Here is a 17,676-nt window from a genome sequence, read left to right as displayed (position 1 = left end):
AACGAGTTTGCCCCAGTTTGAAAACATACTGAATCAACGAGATTGTGATGACAATATGTTTCAACTGCAATGATATTTATAAAATTTGTTTTCATTACCCGCACTCTCTGTGCTTATCTTTCCAGACTGCAACAGCTTTGAATAATGAAGTATTCACATAAGATTGAACCTGAATTTTGTTTTCTTCCTATGCTTACGTACCAATCAAATTGAAAACTTCACTTAATGCTAGAAACAAGCTATGACATCTCATTTTTAGGGAAGATACTTTTTTTTTAATCACTGAGCTCTTACAGAAACATATTTTAATTGAGACTCTGATGTTTTAGGGTGGCAGTGAAGTTGGTGTGGGTGTGAAACCAGTGACAGCAAAGAAGTTGGATATTATTGCTTCTTGGCATCTCAGAAAACTTAAGATAAAACAGAACTTGATGACAACCACACTAACCACAGACCAGAACAGTAACACTTAACATATGTTTCCTTGCCACCACCCCGTCAATGCACCACAATCCCATCTTGAAGGAACTGTCTCTAATGGTTCATTTAAACAATTTGTCTCCCCCTCCACTCTCAGATGCAGCTTTCACAGTGCCCATACTGGCAGTTCATAGGCTGTCTGCAAGTCAGCACATGGACAGAAGGTGGACAGGTTTAGGAGCAGGCTGTCCTCCTAAACTTCATGCCAGTCTATCAACTGCTCCATGGACATATTTACTGTGTTGGAGAAATCATGTCTGAACCATGAATTGAACCATGCTGATGCAGTCTGGGTGAGTTATTTTGCTGGATTTTGTTGAGCAGAAGCAACAACTGACAAAACATGTGAGAGATTCAATCAGGTATGAATGAAAAAGTGCCTGAAATGGAAGATAAGTCATTGCCTTGACATGATGGAGTAAGGGGAACCCACAGAGAGATGCAGAGAAAAGTGACATCAACAAAGTGACAGACTGAGAGAACAATCTTTGCTACCCAATTCTTATCATGATATGAAATGAATCTGAACAGAAAATTTGGTTGGCGAACATTTATTCAAGATGGTTGTTCCTCTTTCCTCTTTCTCTTCTGATTGAATTCATCTGGTTCATGCTATCAAGCATGAAAGATCATTCAAAATTGTACAAATGGATGGGCAACCTGCCTCAAAAGCCAGAAAATGTTATTCTTTTTATCATATTTTATTCCTTACCTATATCCTCTTGTTAAGTATCTCCTACTAATAAAGGAAAAAAGTCTAAATCTTGGCTTCAATTATACCTCACCATGTAACACGGTAACTTCCCAGACCGGTGTATCTGAAATGCTGGTTTTTGAGAACCTTAACACTACAGCAAATAAAGAGCAGAGAAGAAAATGAGATTAATGGTATTTCTTTATTCTCCTATCTCTTACCAATGTATTTAATGTTCCGAATATTACACTTATTAATTCACCACATATTAATAAAAATAAACAGTAATAACTAACAATGCTTTGCAGTTATAAATCTCCCTTCAAGGCAATGAAGGTCTTAACAAACGCAAGGAAAATATAATTTCCATTTTTTTTACACAAGGGAAAAAAATGAAGCTCAAAGAAATTAAATTACTTACAGAATCAGTGGCAGAAGAACCAAAGCCTCTGGATTACTGCATCATATAAAATGTAAGGGGAAACAAATACTGTCAGTACACTGATCATTGCACTGTTGTCCATCTCTAGAGCAGAGCACTGCTTTAAGCAGAGCCCTTTTGGATTAAGATTGCAAATGGTTTTAAGTCACTCAAGGGCAGAACATTTTTCTATTTGTCAGATTTCGCACTAACAATTGTATGGCATTTCCTTGCTCTACTTAGCTTGAATTTCACATGCTGCCACCATCAAACAACCCTCCACATAGAAACCCAAGCACATTGCTAAAGCAAACAAAGTTCCTGTGGCTCCAACCAGGGCTGCACAAACATACACCTGAGCTCCCAGTCTTCATTTTTTTACTGAAATTCTTTTGACTGTAAAAGGATGTTGTATTTAGCCCAACACAACTTAAACTTTTTAGGTTCTAACTAGAAGCTTAGGCTAACTTAATCAGGAAAATCTTATTGTAATTTCTTAAGTATTTAAGCCAGATATGAAGACTTTTCCAATAGAAACTCCAATATGCAAGTTCAAAACTGCATCATCTCCATTCTGCAAACACGATTCAAAAGGATTTCCTATCTACCTATAGAAATGCAGAGGTACAATTATACCAGTCTGCACTGTAACACAGTTACAGTGGTGTAACTGGTATAGTTACACCACTGTGTTCCCCTACGTAAATAAAAACTATACTTTCACTTTTTATATATATATATATATATATAAAGTGAAAATTAAACAAAACAAACAAAAAACCCCAATCCTATACAGATGGACAAAAGCAGTATTACTGCATCAGCTACACCAAATCAGATTTCCAAGCCTGTAGAGATGTGCAAGAGAAACCACTAAGAATAACTATTTGGCAGTCACCTGAAAAGTCCACCTTTTAGTACAGGAATGAAAAACTCCACCCATGCCATTAAAGAGACAGAAATTCATCTTCAGGAATACAACCATTTTGTACACAGCTCTGAGTTACTATTTCCATGAGTTACCAGTTACTATTATTATTGCAACACTGCAGACTACAATTTGAAAAAGCAACCTGTTTTCTGACTGTAAAGAATTAAGGTTATTAATTTTGACAAAACCCCTAAAAAACCTCAGCAGCTGCAAAGTTCTATTGTGAACACAATGTTTCCAGAAGGATGATTTGACAAGCATCTATTGACAGATTTCTACAACTGCTATGAAACAGGTTTTTAAAAATAATTTCATCCAAGTGCAAGGTGAAACAGTTTAACTGGCTAACAACAGGATTCTGGTCACAGACTTCACTTGCTCACCACAGACATTGAAATATGTTCCCCAGTCATCCTGAAACTGAGATATCAACCCTCTCCTTCAATAGAGAGATGTCAACCCTCTCCTTCAGGAGAGAGACAAATGTTCCACTGATTCCCCAAACAGAGAGTTCAAAGATTACCTGTGCTTGTATCACAACTTTATACCCACTCACTGTCTTCCAGTCTAGACCAGCTGAAATCCAGCCAGACAAAAATCATCTGTAGACATATAAACTGCATTTTGTTACAAGAAGAAAGACAAGCAGCAAGCTGTGCAGGAGGGATGATGCTAATATAGCTGCACAAAGCCTGTTTCTAAATAGGCTAATAGTTTTGCTTCCTGCAGCTAAAGCACATTTCAAAACAGACCTCAAGTGGAGGAGGAATTTTTAAGGTAAGTCCAGACTGCCATGCTTCTTTCCCTCCCCAAAGGATTTCATCATTTTGTTGTCATGATTCTTTTTCTTTTCTTTTTTTTTTTTTTAAACCTTACATTACTGCATTCAGTAGAGGGGAACATTTCAGGAAGTAGTGGTATTCTGTGAATCAAGCACACCCCACAACTCACCCTCCGTGGAACACAAAGAGTTGCTACCAACACTAAGAAAACCCACCACATTTTCAATTAGCACCAAAACTGGTGAATACATCACGTTGTTCTGAACAGAAAAAAGCTCACATGTACATAGAGATGCATTACTTAAGTTTAATTATATGGAGTGTGGTAGAAACAATTCTTCTGCCTGAGCTAACTTAAAAAAACATGTTTTTTTTTCTTTCAGAAGAGAACCTGAACCATTTGGTTACTAATTTTTTTGAAACATGGATAACAGTGTCAGTTCCACTGCTGGTCCATGCTACTGGGCATAAATATACATTTCACTGATGGCATTTCAGAGGCAAGAGACCAACTCTAATTTTTCTGTATTAAAACTTCACACAACGTGAGACCATTCCACTTAGCAGGATATCTGTGTCTGGAGACTCTATGGGCCAGTGATGAAGCTAATGTCAGGGTCTGAATCAAAGGCACCAGGTATGAAGTTGGCACTCCCAAGTGCTTGTATGGATGCCCTTCTCCTTCTAACAATAAAATCTTACAGAGCGTTGGACAGCGTTTCTCACCAGCCCCAAAGGCACAAAATCTATGTGCCTTTGTAGGCTGGGGGAGATACAGGTTGCATCTCTGCCTCAGTAGGGAACTGACTGTAAATCTCCCACACTCCCTGTACTTTTGATACAAGCTTTCCGCCAATATTCTCTTCCTGCATATGGCCTCCTCCTCCTACATGCAATTGAGTATTTTATGTGGATTCTTTATGAAACAAACAGGTTTTTCCATTTAGACCAAAACTTATGAAACATTTCAGTATCTAACCACTTCTGATTTCTTCAGTTCAGCACCGAAACCCCAGGACCAGATACTCACGGAGCACCAGTGACAACAAATTGACATGCCATCATCAAAAATGCTGTCACTTGTTAGTTAGGTACTAACTTGATCTGACAGTCAGGACTTGAAAAGCAAACAATCTGTTACAGTGAGGATTCCCAGTCACAGCCACACATTCAGCAAGCTAAGAAAGGGCATCACAGAATCACAGAATGGGTCAGGTTGGAAGGGACCGCACTGGGTCATCCAGTCCAACCTCCCTGCTCAAGCAGGGCCATCCCAGAGCACATGGCATAGGATTGTGTCCAGACAGTTCTTGAATATCCCCAGTGAGGAAGACTCCACAACCTCTCCGGTCAATCTGTTCCGGCGTGCGCAGAGTAAAGAAGTTCTTCCTCATAATCAGGTGGACTTGCCTGTGCATCAGTTTCTGCCTTTTGCCTCTTGTCCTATTGCTTGGCACCACCAAGTAGAGCCTGGTTCCATCTTTGTGGCCTGGCTCCATCTTTGTGGCATGCTCCCTTTAGATACCTACAGATATTGGTAAGATTCCCCTCTCAGTCATCTCTTTTGGAGGCTGAACAGGCCCAGCCTTTCCTGATAAGAAAGATGTTCCAGTCCCTTGATCAAAGCAAAGGTTAAGCAAAGGTCCTCCTAGCAAAGGTCATGCAGACTCTTGCACCAGTTTTTTCTTCTGGAAAGGATGCAAACAAAGACCACATCTGCAGATAAACTGAACAAGCATTTCAAGATAATGAACAAGTTAGGCCAGAACTTCACCCCTAGTCTTGATCTCTTTGATGGACCAAAAGGAAATTATGGGAGTTTGGATCCAAGCTTTACAGTTGAGGTGTCAAACCCAGATTTGTGGCTCTGATTCAGGGAATATCTAGTGCAAATGAACTGGTTTGCAGATCTCTCAACCAAGCAGGGGGAGATGAAAACAGCACTATTTCCTATCCATGCCTAGGAGAGGCTGGGGAAATCTGCTTTCAGCAGAAGAGAGAGCACTGCTCTGTGTCCTTGCTTCTCTTTATATTAAACTCCGTACAACTAAGAAAACGCAACAAGAAATGAAACAACTAAGAAGTATGTCTCACTACCTCTGTACCTCAGATGCATCATTACAGCTTTGTACATCTTCTAGTTGTATAGGCCAAGTTCTTCACTATCCAGCACTTTCCACACCAAATCAGGGACAGGCTAGACACGAGTTGGTGAAAGACCTAGTACAAGAGGCTGGCCAGGTGCAGAAGGCAAGAGGAAGAGTGGTAGTCTGGTCACGTTGGACCAATAGCAGGTTAATTCTCAATGGAAGCAATATACAACTGGATACCTATAGATGTGAGAGGGTTTATTCTTCTGTCCTTGTTTTTCCTCAAAATTATATATTATTTCTAATTTATCCCAACATAAATCAATGTGCTCCCATACAATGTTTCTACTTGCCTTTTTATTCTCAGCGAAATTACAGTTTGGGGGATATGCAAGGACAAAGACACAGATGCATTAAAGCCACAAAGCTCCATCTTCATAAATTATTCTCAAAATGAACCGAAGCACTTTTTCTATTACTTAACAGCACCGAGCTGATAATCCCGAAGCTTGGAATAAACAGGATGTTCCTGCAGAATAAATTCAGGGAAGGGATAGTAAACAAAGGGGAAAATGTACCAGAATATGTACGACTAGAAAAAAATATTTGCTCCGAAGAAGAAGGTAAGAGAACGAGATCAAAAGAGAAGATTTTTTTCAGTATCAGTAAGATAAAAGTCATGGGTGGGAGCCTGGCCAGCTGGCTAGTGCTGTCTGTAAGCAAGTATCCAATCTTAGCACCACACCACAATTTGTTCTTTTCTTGAGCTTTCAAAGATTCCTACATATTGCTACAAGTTGTTATTTTGACATTTTTAATTTCTGTTATGCTGATATATACTTGGGAGAAGCATTACACTCCTTTTCCACACACACTCCTTACATTTCCCCACAGGTTTCACATTGCTGCTGCTACTTTTTTCCCCTCTCTTATGTTCTCCATTCCTACCAGCAGTGATTTATGCACATTCACCAAAATTCAGGAACATATAAGGGAATCTAGGTTCTGTCACTAAAAAATCTGTTCAAGCATGTCACATATTACACCATACCCACACAGAAGACTCATTACTCAGGCTGTCCAAAAACGTCCATCACCTGACTTAACCATACCTCCTGGATTCAGGCAGCTTTTTCTGCTCAAATAATTGCCTCCCAAATGAGAATGCTGTGTTCTCAATCTTTTCTCTTGTTAGTCCCCTACTTGTACACAGATTTTCTTCCTCTCATTTCCTCTTTCCTTCACATCTTTCTCCCTGAAGTCCTCCCTCCCACAGTCCCATTTCCCCGCTTCCCACACCATTTTTATTCCTCATTACTCTCTCAACAGTAGACTCCTACCAATGCTGTCTCAGAAAGAAGCCCACAGCAGACAGAAAGTCTGCTGAATCTGTGCTTCCTGCCTCCCAGTGGCACAGCAGAAGTCCAGATGGACCAGCAAGAGGCAGGACAAGGGAACAGGGACTCTTCTAATACAGGAGGTATCAGGCAGGGATGACCAGATTCAAGATCTTCCCAAGTTTTCTTTCCCTAAAAGGAGGCCAGGCAGAACTTGGAGGAAATAACTTCAAGGCCAAGACACACACACACACAATACACGAAACAGCTGTGTTTGCAAAGCTAAGGCAAGGTGAAGCAATACAGCAGCAATGCAGCTGTGGTTGCAAAACGAGGGCAACGGGAAGGGACACAGGAGCCTGCAAAAATAACCAAAAATTGAGAATAAAATAACAGCAGCCCAAAAAGCATCCTCATCTGCTTCTCTACATTCTTATGAAACCCCTTAGTTTAATTACAGGAGCTTGATTAAGGCTAAGGATACATTTCAGCATAGCTCCAAACAAGCCTGCCACTTAGATGATCAGCAAATCAATTTTCTAAAGGATCTGCTAATGGTGTTTATATAACACTAAGGGAAGAAAAACTCTGAAGCACATTCAATCAAATTGATTTCAGTAGAGCCTTCATTATGTTTGCTTATACATGCCCATTCTGTGAATGTATAAAGCAGTTTCCACTTAGATGGTGATACAATGTGAACTATTTAGCCCAAGCTCATAATGCTATAAAATAATAAGGCAACAGAAGATTGACTAAACAATTAAACACTTGAAATCATGACTCACACACAGCATGAAGATGGCTGGCATTTAAATACATTAAAAAATCAAATGTCATTCTATTAAAAAAATGGTGCTCATATCAACAATGCCTGGTGCTTGCACGCTGCCTGTTATGAGATAATTGCAAGGACTATAAGTTATTAATTCTCATCATATTACTGTAGGTCTCCTAAATATTTTAAGCTTCAATTCCTCCAGTAAGGTAGTTAGACTTCCAGATGTATCTAAAAAAACCCCAACCTATCTTTGACAGCTAAAATACAACATGACCTGCAAAAGCATAAAAATACAAAAGGACCCAAAACCAATCCATAGATTTTTCATGACCTGCTGCATTGGTGAGAGTTGCCAGCAGTGTACTATGGGACAATTCAATGATGGCATTGTTTCTTCATCTCCCTTATGTTCTGCTTCATATGTTCACATTATCAAATCTGGAGCTGCAAGTTCAGCACTCCTGCAGTATCTTGCTGAGAAAACCTACTTCCATTGTAAATGTTTTGTGATTTTAATGTAACTTTTCACAATGACATTCCTAAAATAAATCCCTGCTTTATAGTATTACCTTTTCCATGGGAAGTGGAAAAAAATGTTTTGTCCTGCTTTCACAAAGTGCATTGATGTTCCTCTAAATTTAAACCTACTCTCTGCCAGTTTAAAGCCATGGCCCCTTGTCCTATTACAATATGCCCTTGCAATAGTCCCTCTCCATCTTTCTTGTACACTGCCTTCAGGTACTGGAAGGTGCTATAAGGTCTCACTGGAGCCTTCTCTTCTCCAGACAGAACAATTCCAATTCTCTCAGCCTGTCTTCATAGAAGGGGTGCTCCTGCCCTCTGAGCATCTTCATGGAACTCCTCTGGACCCACTCCAAGAAGTCCATGTTCTTCTTATGTCAGGGATACCAAGGCTGGCTTCAGCACTCCAGGTGGGGTCTCACCAGGGCAGAGTAGAGGGGGAGAAGCACCTGCCTTGACCTGCTGGTCACAGTTCTTTTGATGCAGCCCAGGGTACATTTGGGTTTCTGGGCAGCAAGTGCACTTTGCTGGGTTATGCTGAGCTTCTCGTCAACCAACACTCCCAAGTCCTTCCCCTCAGACCTGCTCTCAATCCATTCTCTGCCCAGCCTGTATCTGTGCTTGGGATTACCCAGACCCAGGTGCAGGACCTCGCACTTGGCCTTGTTGAACTTCATGAGGTTCACAGAGGCCCACGTCTCAAGCTGTCAAGATCCCTCTGGATGGTATCCCTTCTCTCTGGCATCTCCACCACACCACACAGCTTGGTGTCATTAAACCTGCTGAGGATGCACTCAATCCCACTGTCCCTGTCACCGACAGAGATGTTAAACAGCGCCAGTCCCAACACCAGCCCCTGAGGAACACCACTTGTCACTGGTCTCCACCTGGACATCAAGTTGTTGACCACAACTCTTGGAGTGCAACCATCCAGCCAATTCCTTACCCACTGAATGGTCCATCCATCAAATCCATGTCTCTCCAGTTCTGAGACAAGGATGTGCTGTGGGACAGTGTCAAATGCTTTGCACAAGTCCAGGTAGATGATATCTGTTGCTGTTCCCTCATCCACGAATTCTGTAACCCATCATAGGAGGTCACCAAATCTCTCAGGCATGATTTGGTTTTAGTAAAGCTATGTTGCCTGTCACCAATCACTTCTTTATTTTCCATGTGCCTGAGTGTAGCTTAAGGAGGATTTCCTCCGTGCTCTTGCATTCAGTTTCCCGGGGTGTGTTCCACAGAAGTCAGCACAAGGCTTTTCTCAGGCGAATGCACCAAGAGGACAAGATGTAAAAGTCAGAAATTGTACCACAGGAATTCCATTTGTGTATAAGAAAACAATGTTCACAGTGAAAGGAGTGAAGTACTGGAACGAGTTCCCAGACAGGTAGTTGACTCAGAGAAACACAGAATGGGTCAGGCTGGAAGGGACCACAGTGGGTCATCTGGTCCAACCTCCCTGCTGAAGCAGGACCATCCCAGAGCACATGGCACAGGATTGTGTCCAGACAGTTGTGGAATATCCCCAGTGAGGGAGACTCCACAACTTCTCTAGGCAACCTGTCACCTTCACAATAAAGAAGTTCTTCCTTGTATTCAGGTGGAACTTCCTATGCATCAGATTCTGCCTTTTGCCTCTTGTTTGGCAGCACTGAGCAGAGCCTGGATCCATCCTCTTGACACCCTCCCTGTAGATACTTACAGACATTGATGAGGTCTACTCTCAGTCATGCCTTTTCATTGATGAGGTCTACTCTCAGTCATGCCTTTTCAAGGCTGAACAGGCCCAGCTCCTTCAGCCTTTCCCCATAACGGAGTTGCTCCAGTCCTTTAATCATCTTTGCTGCCTTGCACTGGACCTGCTCCAGGAGTTCCATGTCTCTCTTGTACTGAGGAGCCCAGAACTGAACACAGAACTCCAGATGTGCCTCACCAGGGCTGAGTAGAGGGGCAGGATCCCCTCCCTCAACCTGCTGGCAATGCCCTTCCAAATGCAGCCTAGGATATCATTGGCCTTCTTGTCCACAAGGGCACACTGCTGGCTCATGGACAGCTTGTCCACCAGAAACCCCAGGTCCTTCTCCATGGAGCTGCTTTCCAGCAGGTCAGCCTCCAGCTTGTGCTGGAGCCTGGGGTTATTCCTCCCCAGGTGCAGGATTCTGCACTTGCCTTTGTTGAATGTCAAACAGTTCCTCTCTGCCCATCTCTCCAACCTGTCGAGGTCCTTCCGAAGGGCTGCGCAGCCCTCGGGGGTATCGGCCACTCCTCCCAGCTTGGTGTTGTCAGTGAACTTGCTGAGGAGGCCCCTGTCCTTTCATCCAAGTCATCCAGGAATAAGCTAAAGAATACTGGGTCCAGCATTGAACCTTGGGGGATACCACTAGCGACAGGCCTCCAACTAGACCCTCTGCTTCTGATTACAACTCTCTGGGATCTGCTGTTCATCCAGTTCCAAATCCACCTCACCGTTCATTTATCCAGTCCACTCTCCCTGAGCTTGCCTCTGAGGATATTGTGACAGACAGTGTTGAAAGCCTTGCTGAAATCAAGTAGATCATATCCACTGCTCTCCCCTCATCCATCCAGGTAGTGTTTCATCCCTCCACCCATGGAGAGTTCATAAGTGATCTGGACAAGACCCTGAGCAACCTGGCCTAACTTTGAAATTCGGCCTGCTTTGAAGAAGAGATTTGAGAGATGATTTCTCATATCCCTTCCAATCAAAATTATTCTATGAACATTTCATTATTTGTTTTAACAGGAACTGGATATTTTTGATGTTGTAATTATTATCAAGGAACACAAAACCCATTCTGTTAAAAAATTGCATCTTGCTCTCTGCACAGCATCACAGTCACAAATTGAATTTTTTAAATGGGAACTTCCAACTGCGAAACACTGGAAGTTGACCCAGTAAATCAAACAGTATTTGACATTTTTCTGCCTTTACCTCATCAGCTGACACTGCCCTGTGACTTTAAGTGACTCTTTTCAGAGTGGAAATAATAATAATTCTTAGCTGTTTTACATGGGAGAGATACTTTGTTTCCACAGAAAGTGGGACTGTTTTCCAAACTACCACTTTCAGAAGAGTAAGTCTCTCAGTATCCTCAGCTTACAACTTAAATGAGACCCAGTTCCACTGCCTGGTAGAGTCACCTTCAGCTGTCAGCACCAACAGTGGTTATAAATGACCGGCATGTCACAGGCACTGAGGATGAGGAACAGGTCAAAGAGATGTCTGTTATCTGTATGGAAAACATTCTTACTATCTGCTGAGCTTCTTACTCTTTCTGAAAAATATTTTGCTAGAAGGGTATTTATGTTGGAGTGGGGGAAATCCACTAAGCCAGAGGGCTGAGGGTTGAATTCAATGTTGAATTCAATGTTTTAAGTGTGATTTAATGTAGTACATGGTGGCTGAACAAACAAAGATGTGTAATGAGCTATAAATTCATGCCTCAGACTCAATCTAAGAGTCGTACTCACGGTCTAATAAAATATGACAGCTATATTGCCTTGCTTATTAACAAGCATAGCAGTTTTTAAAAAGCACTGGAAATACATTATTTACCAATTTGGATATAAAATCCCTCTAGTAAGTAGATTTTCTAACTAATCCTAAGATGAAAAAAAAACCAGATGTATGACAACCAAATAACATTTAAATAGCTCTCTGCACATATTGTGGGAGGCACAAGACTCCACAGAATAATTTATTTTACACAGATAATGGAGTCATTGTGACTTGTGAAGCATCTGGAATTACAGCCAGTGGCAAACACACATAATTTAAAACCTTTCTCCAAATAAATCTCATCATGACAGTTCAAGCATATACAGAGATTCAGCTTAATCTTTCCACAGCATTTAAGTCTGTGTTAGAGCCCAAAGACTTCTATGATCTTTCTAATTATTATTTAAGCATGACAAGGTAACTAAACTGAAATATACTTCTTTTCTAATATATAAGATACAGTTTGCTCCACAGTCTCTGCTGCCTGGCCTAATATCTGTCTGTCAGCATTAATGAGACAAACTTCTGAAAGAAAAGTTGTAAGGGAACTGTCAAGCTATGTTATAGCCAGACCAATCTGGCTGTGCTCTGTTTTTAAAAAGAGTGGAAATATCAGACTCATTTCTTAAACTGTCATGACTGTAAAACCTTCAGGGACAATGTGCTTAGCTGCTTAGAGAAGAAAAGACATCTTCAAGAAACATGTATAACACACACTAAAAGCATTTGTGATCTCATTCATCAAAGCTTCATCTAATTTTATTTTTAAGCTCATAATTATCCAACATTCTCAGATAACTGCATGAATGACTCATTAAAGAACAGTACTGAACTTCAATATCTGAAAGAAAATTCAAGCTTGACCACAAGCCTGTAAGGAAATTACTTCCTTTTCATGACACGCTTTAAAGCATTGCAAAGAAGTTAAATTGAGACTGGGAGCCTTTTGTGGAGAGAAGCACAGGTTCAAGTGAGCTCATAGATCTCTTTGCTGGTTTCAGGTAAGGCAGGGATCTATCCTCCAAATCTAAGTTACAGAAACAGTAAGAAACAGAGAACATTGATAGACCAGCACACAGTTTGTGACCAAAGCATTTTGCTCAACTGAATTTGTTATCAATCCAAGACTTAAAGGATCCTCTTGTGTACTTTTTATGCATCTTCAAAATTAGGCTAGGAATTTCATGATGATGCCTAAGTAAATCAGATACCAAATATTCACCAAATTCCACATGTAACTTGGAGAGCTTCAGAATTTTTTACCTAAGCTGTTGAATCTTAAGTACTAAAAAAATACAGTCCACATCACCAGGACAGTACAGTGAAAAATAACAGAAGTGGCAACATGTTATATGTAAATAGCACCTTCTGTCAAAAGGCAAAGACATTTTGGGAATAGATGTTAAATAAAGTGACAGTTTAGTTCCATTACTCACACTTAGTAAATGAGAAAAAAAGGCATGGATAATTCAAGCTGTCTGAGAAACATAATACTGAAAGCCATTATCAGAAACAACACTGAATATAGATTCCAAGGGCTTCTTTCCCTGGTGTTTGCAAAAAAAAAAAAAAAAAGGATACTTTGACTTAAAACTACAAGTCAATTTTAGCCTATATTACTCTGTTCAGTCACTGCTTTTAAGTATACCTCTGAACCTCTGAACCTGTTAAGTGAAGCCAAAGTCACATTAAGGTAGTTTATCAGGATTAATACTATCCTCACACTTCAAAAGAGAAATAAGGGGGGGTGGGGCATAAAACAAAAAAGCTCCATGCTCTGCTGCTTTATTCTTCTTACACTTGGCTCAAGTAGCTGCCATCAACATCAGCACACACAACTCTGGTTGTGCCAAAGAGCTGTTCCTGGATTCATCTGAGTTCACAACCATATCAAAATACTCCAAAAAACATTCAATATGGTACAGCTTCTCAGGCTGGCACCATCAGTTTTTTCCCTGGCATGATACTCCTACTTTCTGGTAACCCTTAAGGAGCATTGGTTATGAAGCAGTCGCACACATGCAAAGATATGCTTGCATGACTTGAAAAAGAGAGAGCCCACCACAGAAATCCTTCTTTTTTAAAACAGTAACATTCTTGGGATTCATGACTTGTTTTACTGTGGTATTATAAAATCGAACACTTTGAAAAGCTCTTTTCTTAAGGCTGTCCTTTAAGTAACACATTTCAAAGCAAGTATTTTCATCTTAAAATATCACAAAAATGGAAGGACTCAGATGACCCCAAACCAATCTGTTTTAAGCAAATAACAGTGCTGTGGGACTTCACACGAGCATGCCATGTTTTAAGTGAGGAAAAATAAGCCACAATTTGGTCAGCTTTAGTTAACTTCACTTCAGACACAACTTAGTGGAGCTACACTAGAAATGATTGCAGTATGTCAAGTGTTGTTGGGACTTCAAACAGACTTTACATAGCTCAGTTAGATGTTAAGAGGATAAATCTTAGTTCAAGACAGTTTAGGAATGGAATAAAACTGATCAGTAAAAAGCTGTATATAAACAAGAACAAGAGCTGGGGACAGCAAAACTAAGTGTCTGTGATGGTTGGTAGGAAGACCATACACTCTGTTCCTGAGTTTACAACAAGATCAGATGAGGATGTCAAATCATTTAGTTAATAAACCAAATTCTGTTAGTTGTATCAATAAACACACCAAAACATGCTCAGCTGCATTAGTCCATTTGAGAGGACACCTTGGCCAAAACACATTTCAATGACACTGCAGCTAGTAAAACAAAGCACTACTGTCACTGTGTTTCTACAGCAAGAGCCATGTATTTATACTCAAATCAAGAAACCAAGCAGAAAGGTCACCATCCTCTACTAAATTCTCTAGTACTTTTCCACAAAAGTGTTATGAAAACATCCCCTTCTACACGATGTTTCTAACACTGTGACATTACAGCTTGAGGTACTGTGGTCATTGAACAACCTCCATGCTTAAGCAACTCCTGTACCACAGGGAATCATGCTGGTAGTATGTAGTACATGGAGAAATAGTCTTCATCTCTTTTCTTTCATTTGACATGTATGAGTAAAGTTTCAGCAAGAATACATTAAGATAATTCTTGTGCAGAGTTTAAACAAATGTTTCTGATAGTATCTAACTTGGTTTTGGGGGTTTTTGTTTTTTTTTTTATTAAGACAGACACCACTGGTTATCTATACAAGAAGATCACTCAGAAGCAGGAAAAAAATTATTACATGTTCCAGATGTCTAAAGGATTTTGTGTATTTTATTTACAATTCCTTTAAAACGTTCTGACCAGCTTCATTTTGTCTGTTCCCAAAGAGCAGGGAGCACAGGAATGTACAGAGTCTTTAACTTCTTAGAATAAAGGCATCAGAAAAGCAGTGTCCAAAAAAAGAAATCCTCATTTTACTCTCTTGTTTTGGTTTTATAGTTACTATTGAACCTATTAGATCAATAGTAATGAAAATTATAATTCATCTGGCTTGCCAGCAGAAAGAAAATGAAATTTTATTTGATCCACTGTAAATTCATTCCAGATAACTGCCCAAACCTCAGTCAGCTTCAGGTTAGAACAATATCAAGTCCAAATGCTACAGGTTTTTTGCTTATAGTTTAAAATAATTTACAAAATATAAGTTCTTACTCAGTCTTAGAACCTCAGAAATCTTTGAAAGTGATGGGATGCTAAGATTAATCAGCAGCCTATTCTTAACAACCAAAAAACCAAAAAGCATTTTAACAGGAAAATTTAATTACTGAAATCCTCCACTGCCATTAGGAGAACCTATTTACAATAAATTTACTGTCCCTTACAAGAATATTACAGTGAAAAAAAAAACCAATCAAGCCACAAGGAAGGAGTAGGAGTTTTGTTTCTTGGGAAGATTTTTACAATTGAGATATTTAAGGTAAAAGAAACTCCTATGACTCAATACATAATGTACACAAGAAACCACACTATAACAATTCTTATAGAAAGGATAATAAAATTCCTTGTGTTTTGTATATGTGGATAACACGTATGCCTAAAAGTTTATTCTGGCAGGGTGTTGAATCTATTACTCTATGACCTTCCTTCTCAAACCATGTATTTTAATAGAATTATTATCTATTTATAAGAAAAGATGGTACCAATTCTTGCACTATGACAACAGAACAGCATTTACAGCCATTTTCAATTTCAATTCCTCAACAATTTCTCAACAGATGTAAGAAACACGCTGCATAAACTTAAGCATATTGACAAAAGGTTTTATTTCTTAGTTGCCTTACGGAGCTCCAGTACTAAGAGATTGCTCTTCATGAGTTTATAGACTGCAAGTTGAAAAATTGTTTCACTAGGAGTAAATTTGCAGTAATTACACTCACTTATGGAAGAATAATTTGCCAGATTTTCTTGAAGTACTGTATATCTTCAGACAACAACAACTTCAGTCCAGGAAAAAGAGAACACAATAATAGGCTTCAAATACATAAAACAATTACTAAAATTGTTACAATAATGAAAACATTTTAATTTTAGCTAGAGATTCAGAGCAGAATACCCTATTAACCCCAAAACCTTTGAAGAAGCTGTAGAATTCTCACTTTTGGGGATCTAAGGATTTGTGGAAGAGGAGGAAAGAAAACATGAGTAATCATCCAAATCTTACCACTCCTTTGTTTCAGAGTAATGCAGTAGCTGACTGCTAGAAATTCTTTTCAGCCTTGCAGTACTTGACATCCCTACAGTACTTGGCATTACCACCACACTTTTGTGGTTTCATTAATTAGAAAAAAAAGTTGTAACTGCCCCGTTAAGAGTACAAAATAATTAAATGTCAAGGCATGCTCACAACAGAAGAATCTGTTTCATAGTGCTAATACAACTAAGCTAGCAGCTTTACTCTCATTTCAATAAAAATATATTCTGCATCTCCCTTGCTTGTTAGTAAAGGAGGATTTTTTTATCTTACTCCATCAGGTAGCTGCAGATGTATTCCTGAGACTTGCTCTATTTTTCAGCTTATCCTGTTCCATCCTGAATGTCTATGACATGGAGTTATTCGTGTAGCACACATGCAGTGTAAATAATTCCAACATACGTAGCAGTTTAAGAGAATTTCAAAATTATGCTTAATAATAATTTCACTACTGAGGAAATAAACACCAAGTTACATCCTTATGCCTACCACAGCCACCCAGGGTACAGCAAGGAGTCAGCACCAACACTTTTCAGTGAAATTAATGAAGGTGGACTTCAATATCCAGCTCACGCATTAGAAGGATGAGAGAGTTTTACATTCAACCCCGACCTTTCAAGAAGTTATTCATGTAGTAATTACTGAAAGAAAAGCAACCTTACTGCTGCATCAGGTATGGGGCGGTTTCGCCCTCAATACGCTCCATTCGCAGGCAAGGAAAGCAGCTGTTCTTACCTGGAAGACCTCACGTCTGAGCACAGCCGGTGCTGGAGCCACGAGCATCCCTAAACTCAGCCCTCAGCGCAGGGCTGGGGCAGCGCTCAGCCTTCGAGCGCTTCCCGGGAGCGGGGACCAAGCTGTCAGAGACGCGCGGCCACCGCTCTTTATGCTTATAAAAATGTACTAAACACCGGCACCCACGCACAGGTGTCTGTCCGTCCTGGCACCGGGGCCACAGGCGGGGGAAGCGCGGGACGCGCCCGCTCCCACCGCGGGACGCATCTCCCCGGGTCTCCGGGCGAGGGGCTGCTCGCCCCAGCCCCAGCCCCAGCCCCAGCCCCAGCCCCAGCCCCAGCCCCAGCCCCAGCCTGTCCCGCCGCCCCGCTGCCCTCGTGGCACGACCCTCCACACCCAGGGCTGGAGCCCGCTTTAACCGGAGGGAGGGGGAATGCGGGGCTGGGGTACTCACATGCCAGATGGCGAAGAAGATGAGGGCGGCGCAGAGCACCAGCGACAGCATGTAGCAGAAGGCGGCGAAGGTGAAGGCCATGGCGGGGAGAGCCCTCCGCGCCCCCCTTCACCTCCACTTCACCGGGAGAGCGGCGACCCCCCGAGATGCGGGCGCGGCGCAGTGCCCGGGCAGCACCGCACACGCCGCGGGGCCGGGCGGCCGCCGCGCCCCCGCAGCCGCTGCCGCTCCGCCGAGCCCGCCCAGACC

At 41.1% G+C, this 17,676-nt stretch overlaps 1 protein-coding gene across 1 annotated transcript in view; it reads right to left on the bottom strand.

Moving 5' to 3' along the window:
• CNIH3 (cornichon family AMPA receptor auxiliary protein 3) overlaps positions 1-17,663 on the bottom strand; it is a 46,055-nt gene extending 28,392 nt beyond the window's left edge. Inside the window, exon 1 of the mRNA XM_051783428.1 lies at positions 17,428-17,663. Coding sequence (XP_051639388.1) covers positions 17,428-17,508 — 81 coding nt within the window. The 5' untranslated portion in view covers positions 17,509-17,663. The remainder of the gene's footprint in view (positions 1-17,427) is intronic.
• Between the last annotated feature and the right edge of the window lie 13 nt (positions 17,664-17,676).

This window comes from Manacus candei, unplaced genomic scaffold (genome assembly GCF_025592945.1).
Source record: "Manacus candei isolate 608988 ecotype Guabito, Panama unplaced genomic scaffold, ASM2559294v1 h1tg000017l, whole genome shotgun sequence".
Taxonomy (NCBI): Eukaryota; Metazoa; Chordata; class Aves; order Passeriformes; family Pipridae; genus Manacus; species Manacus candei.
This window is presented reverse-complemented; position numbering and strand designations above follow the sequence as displayed.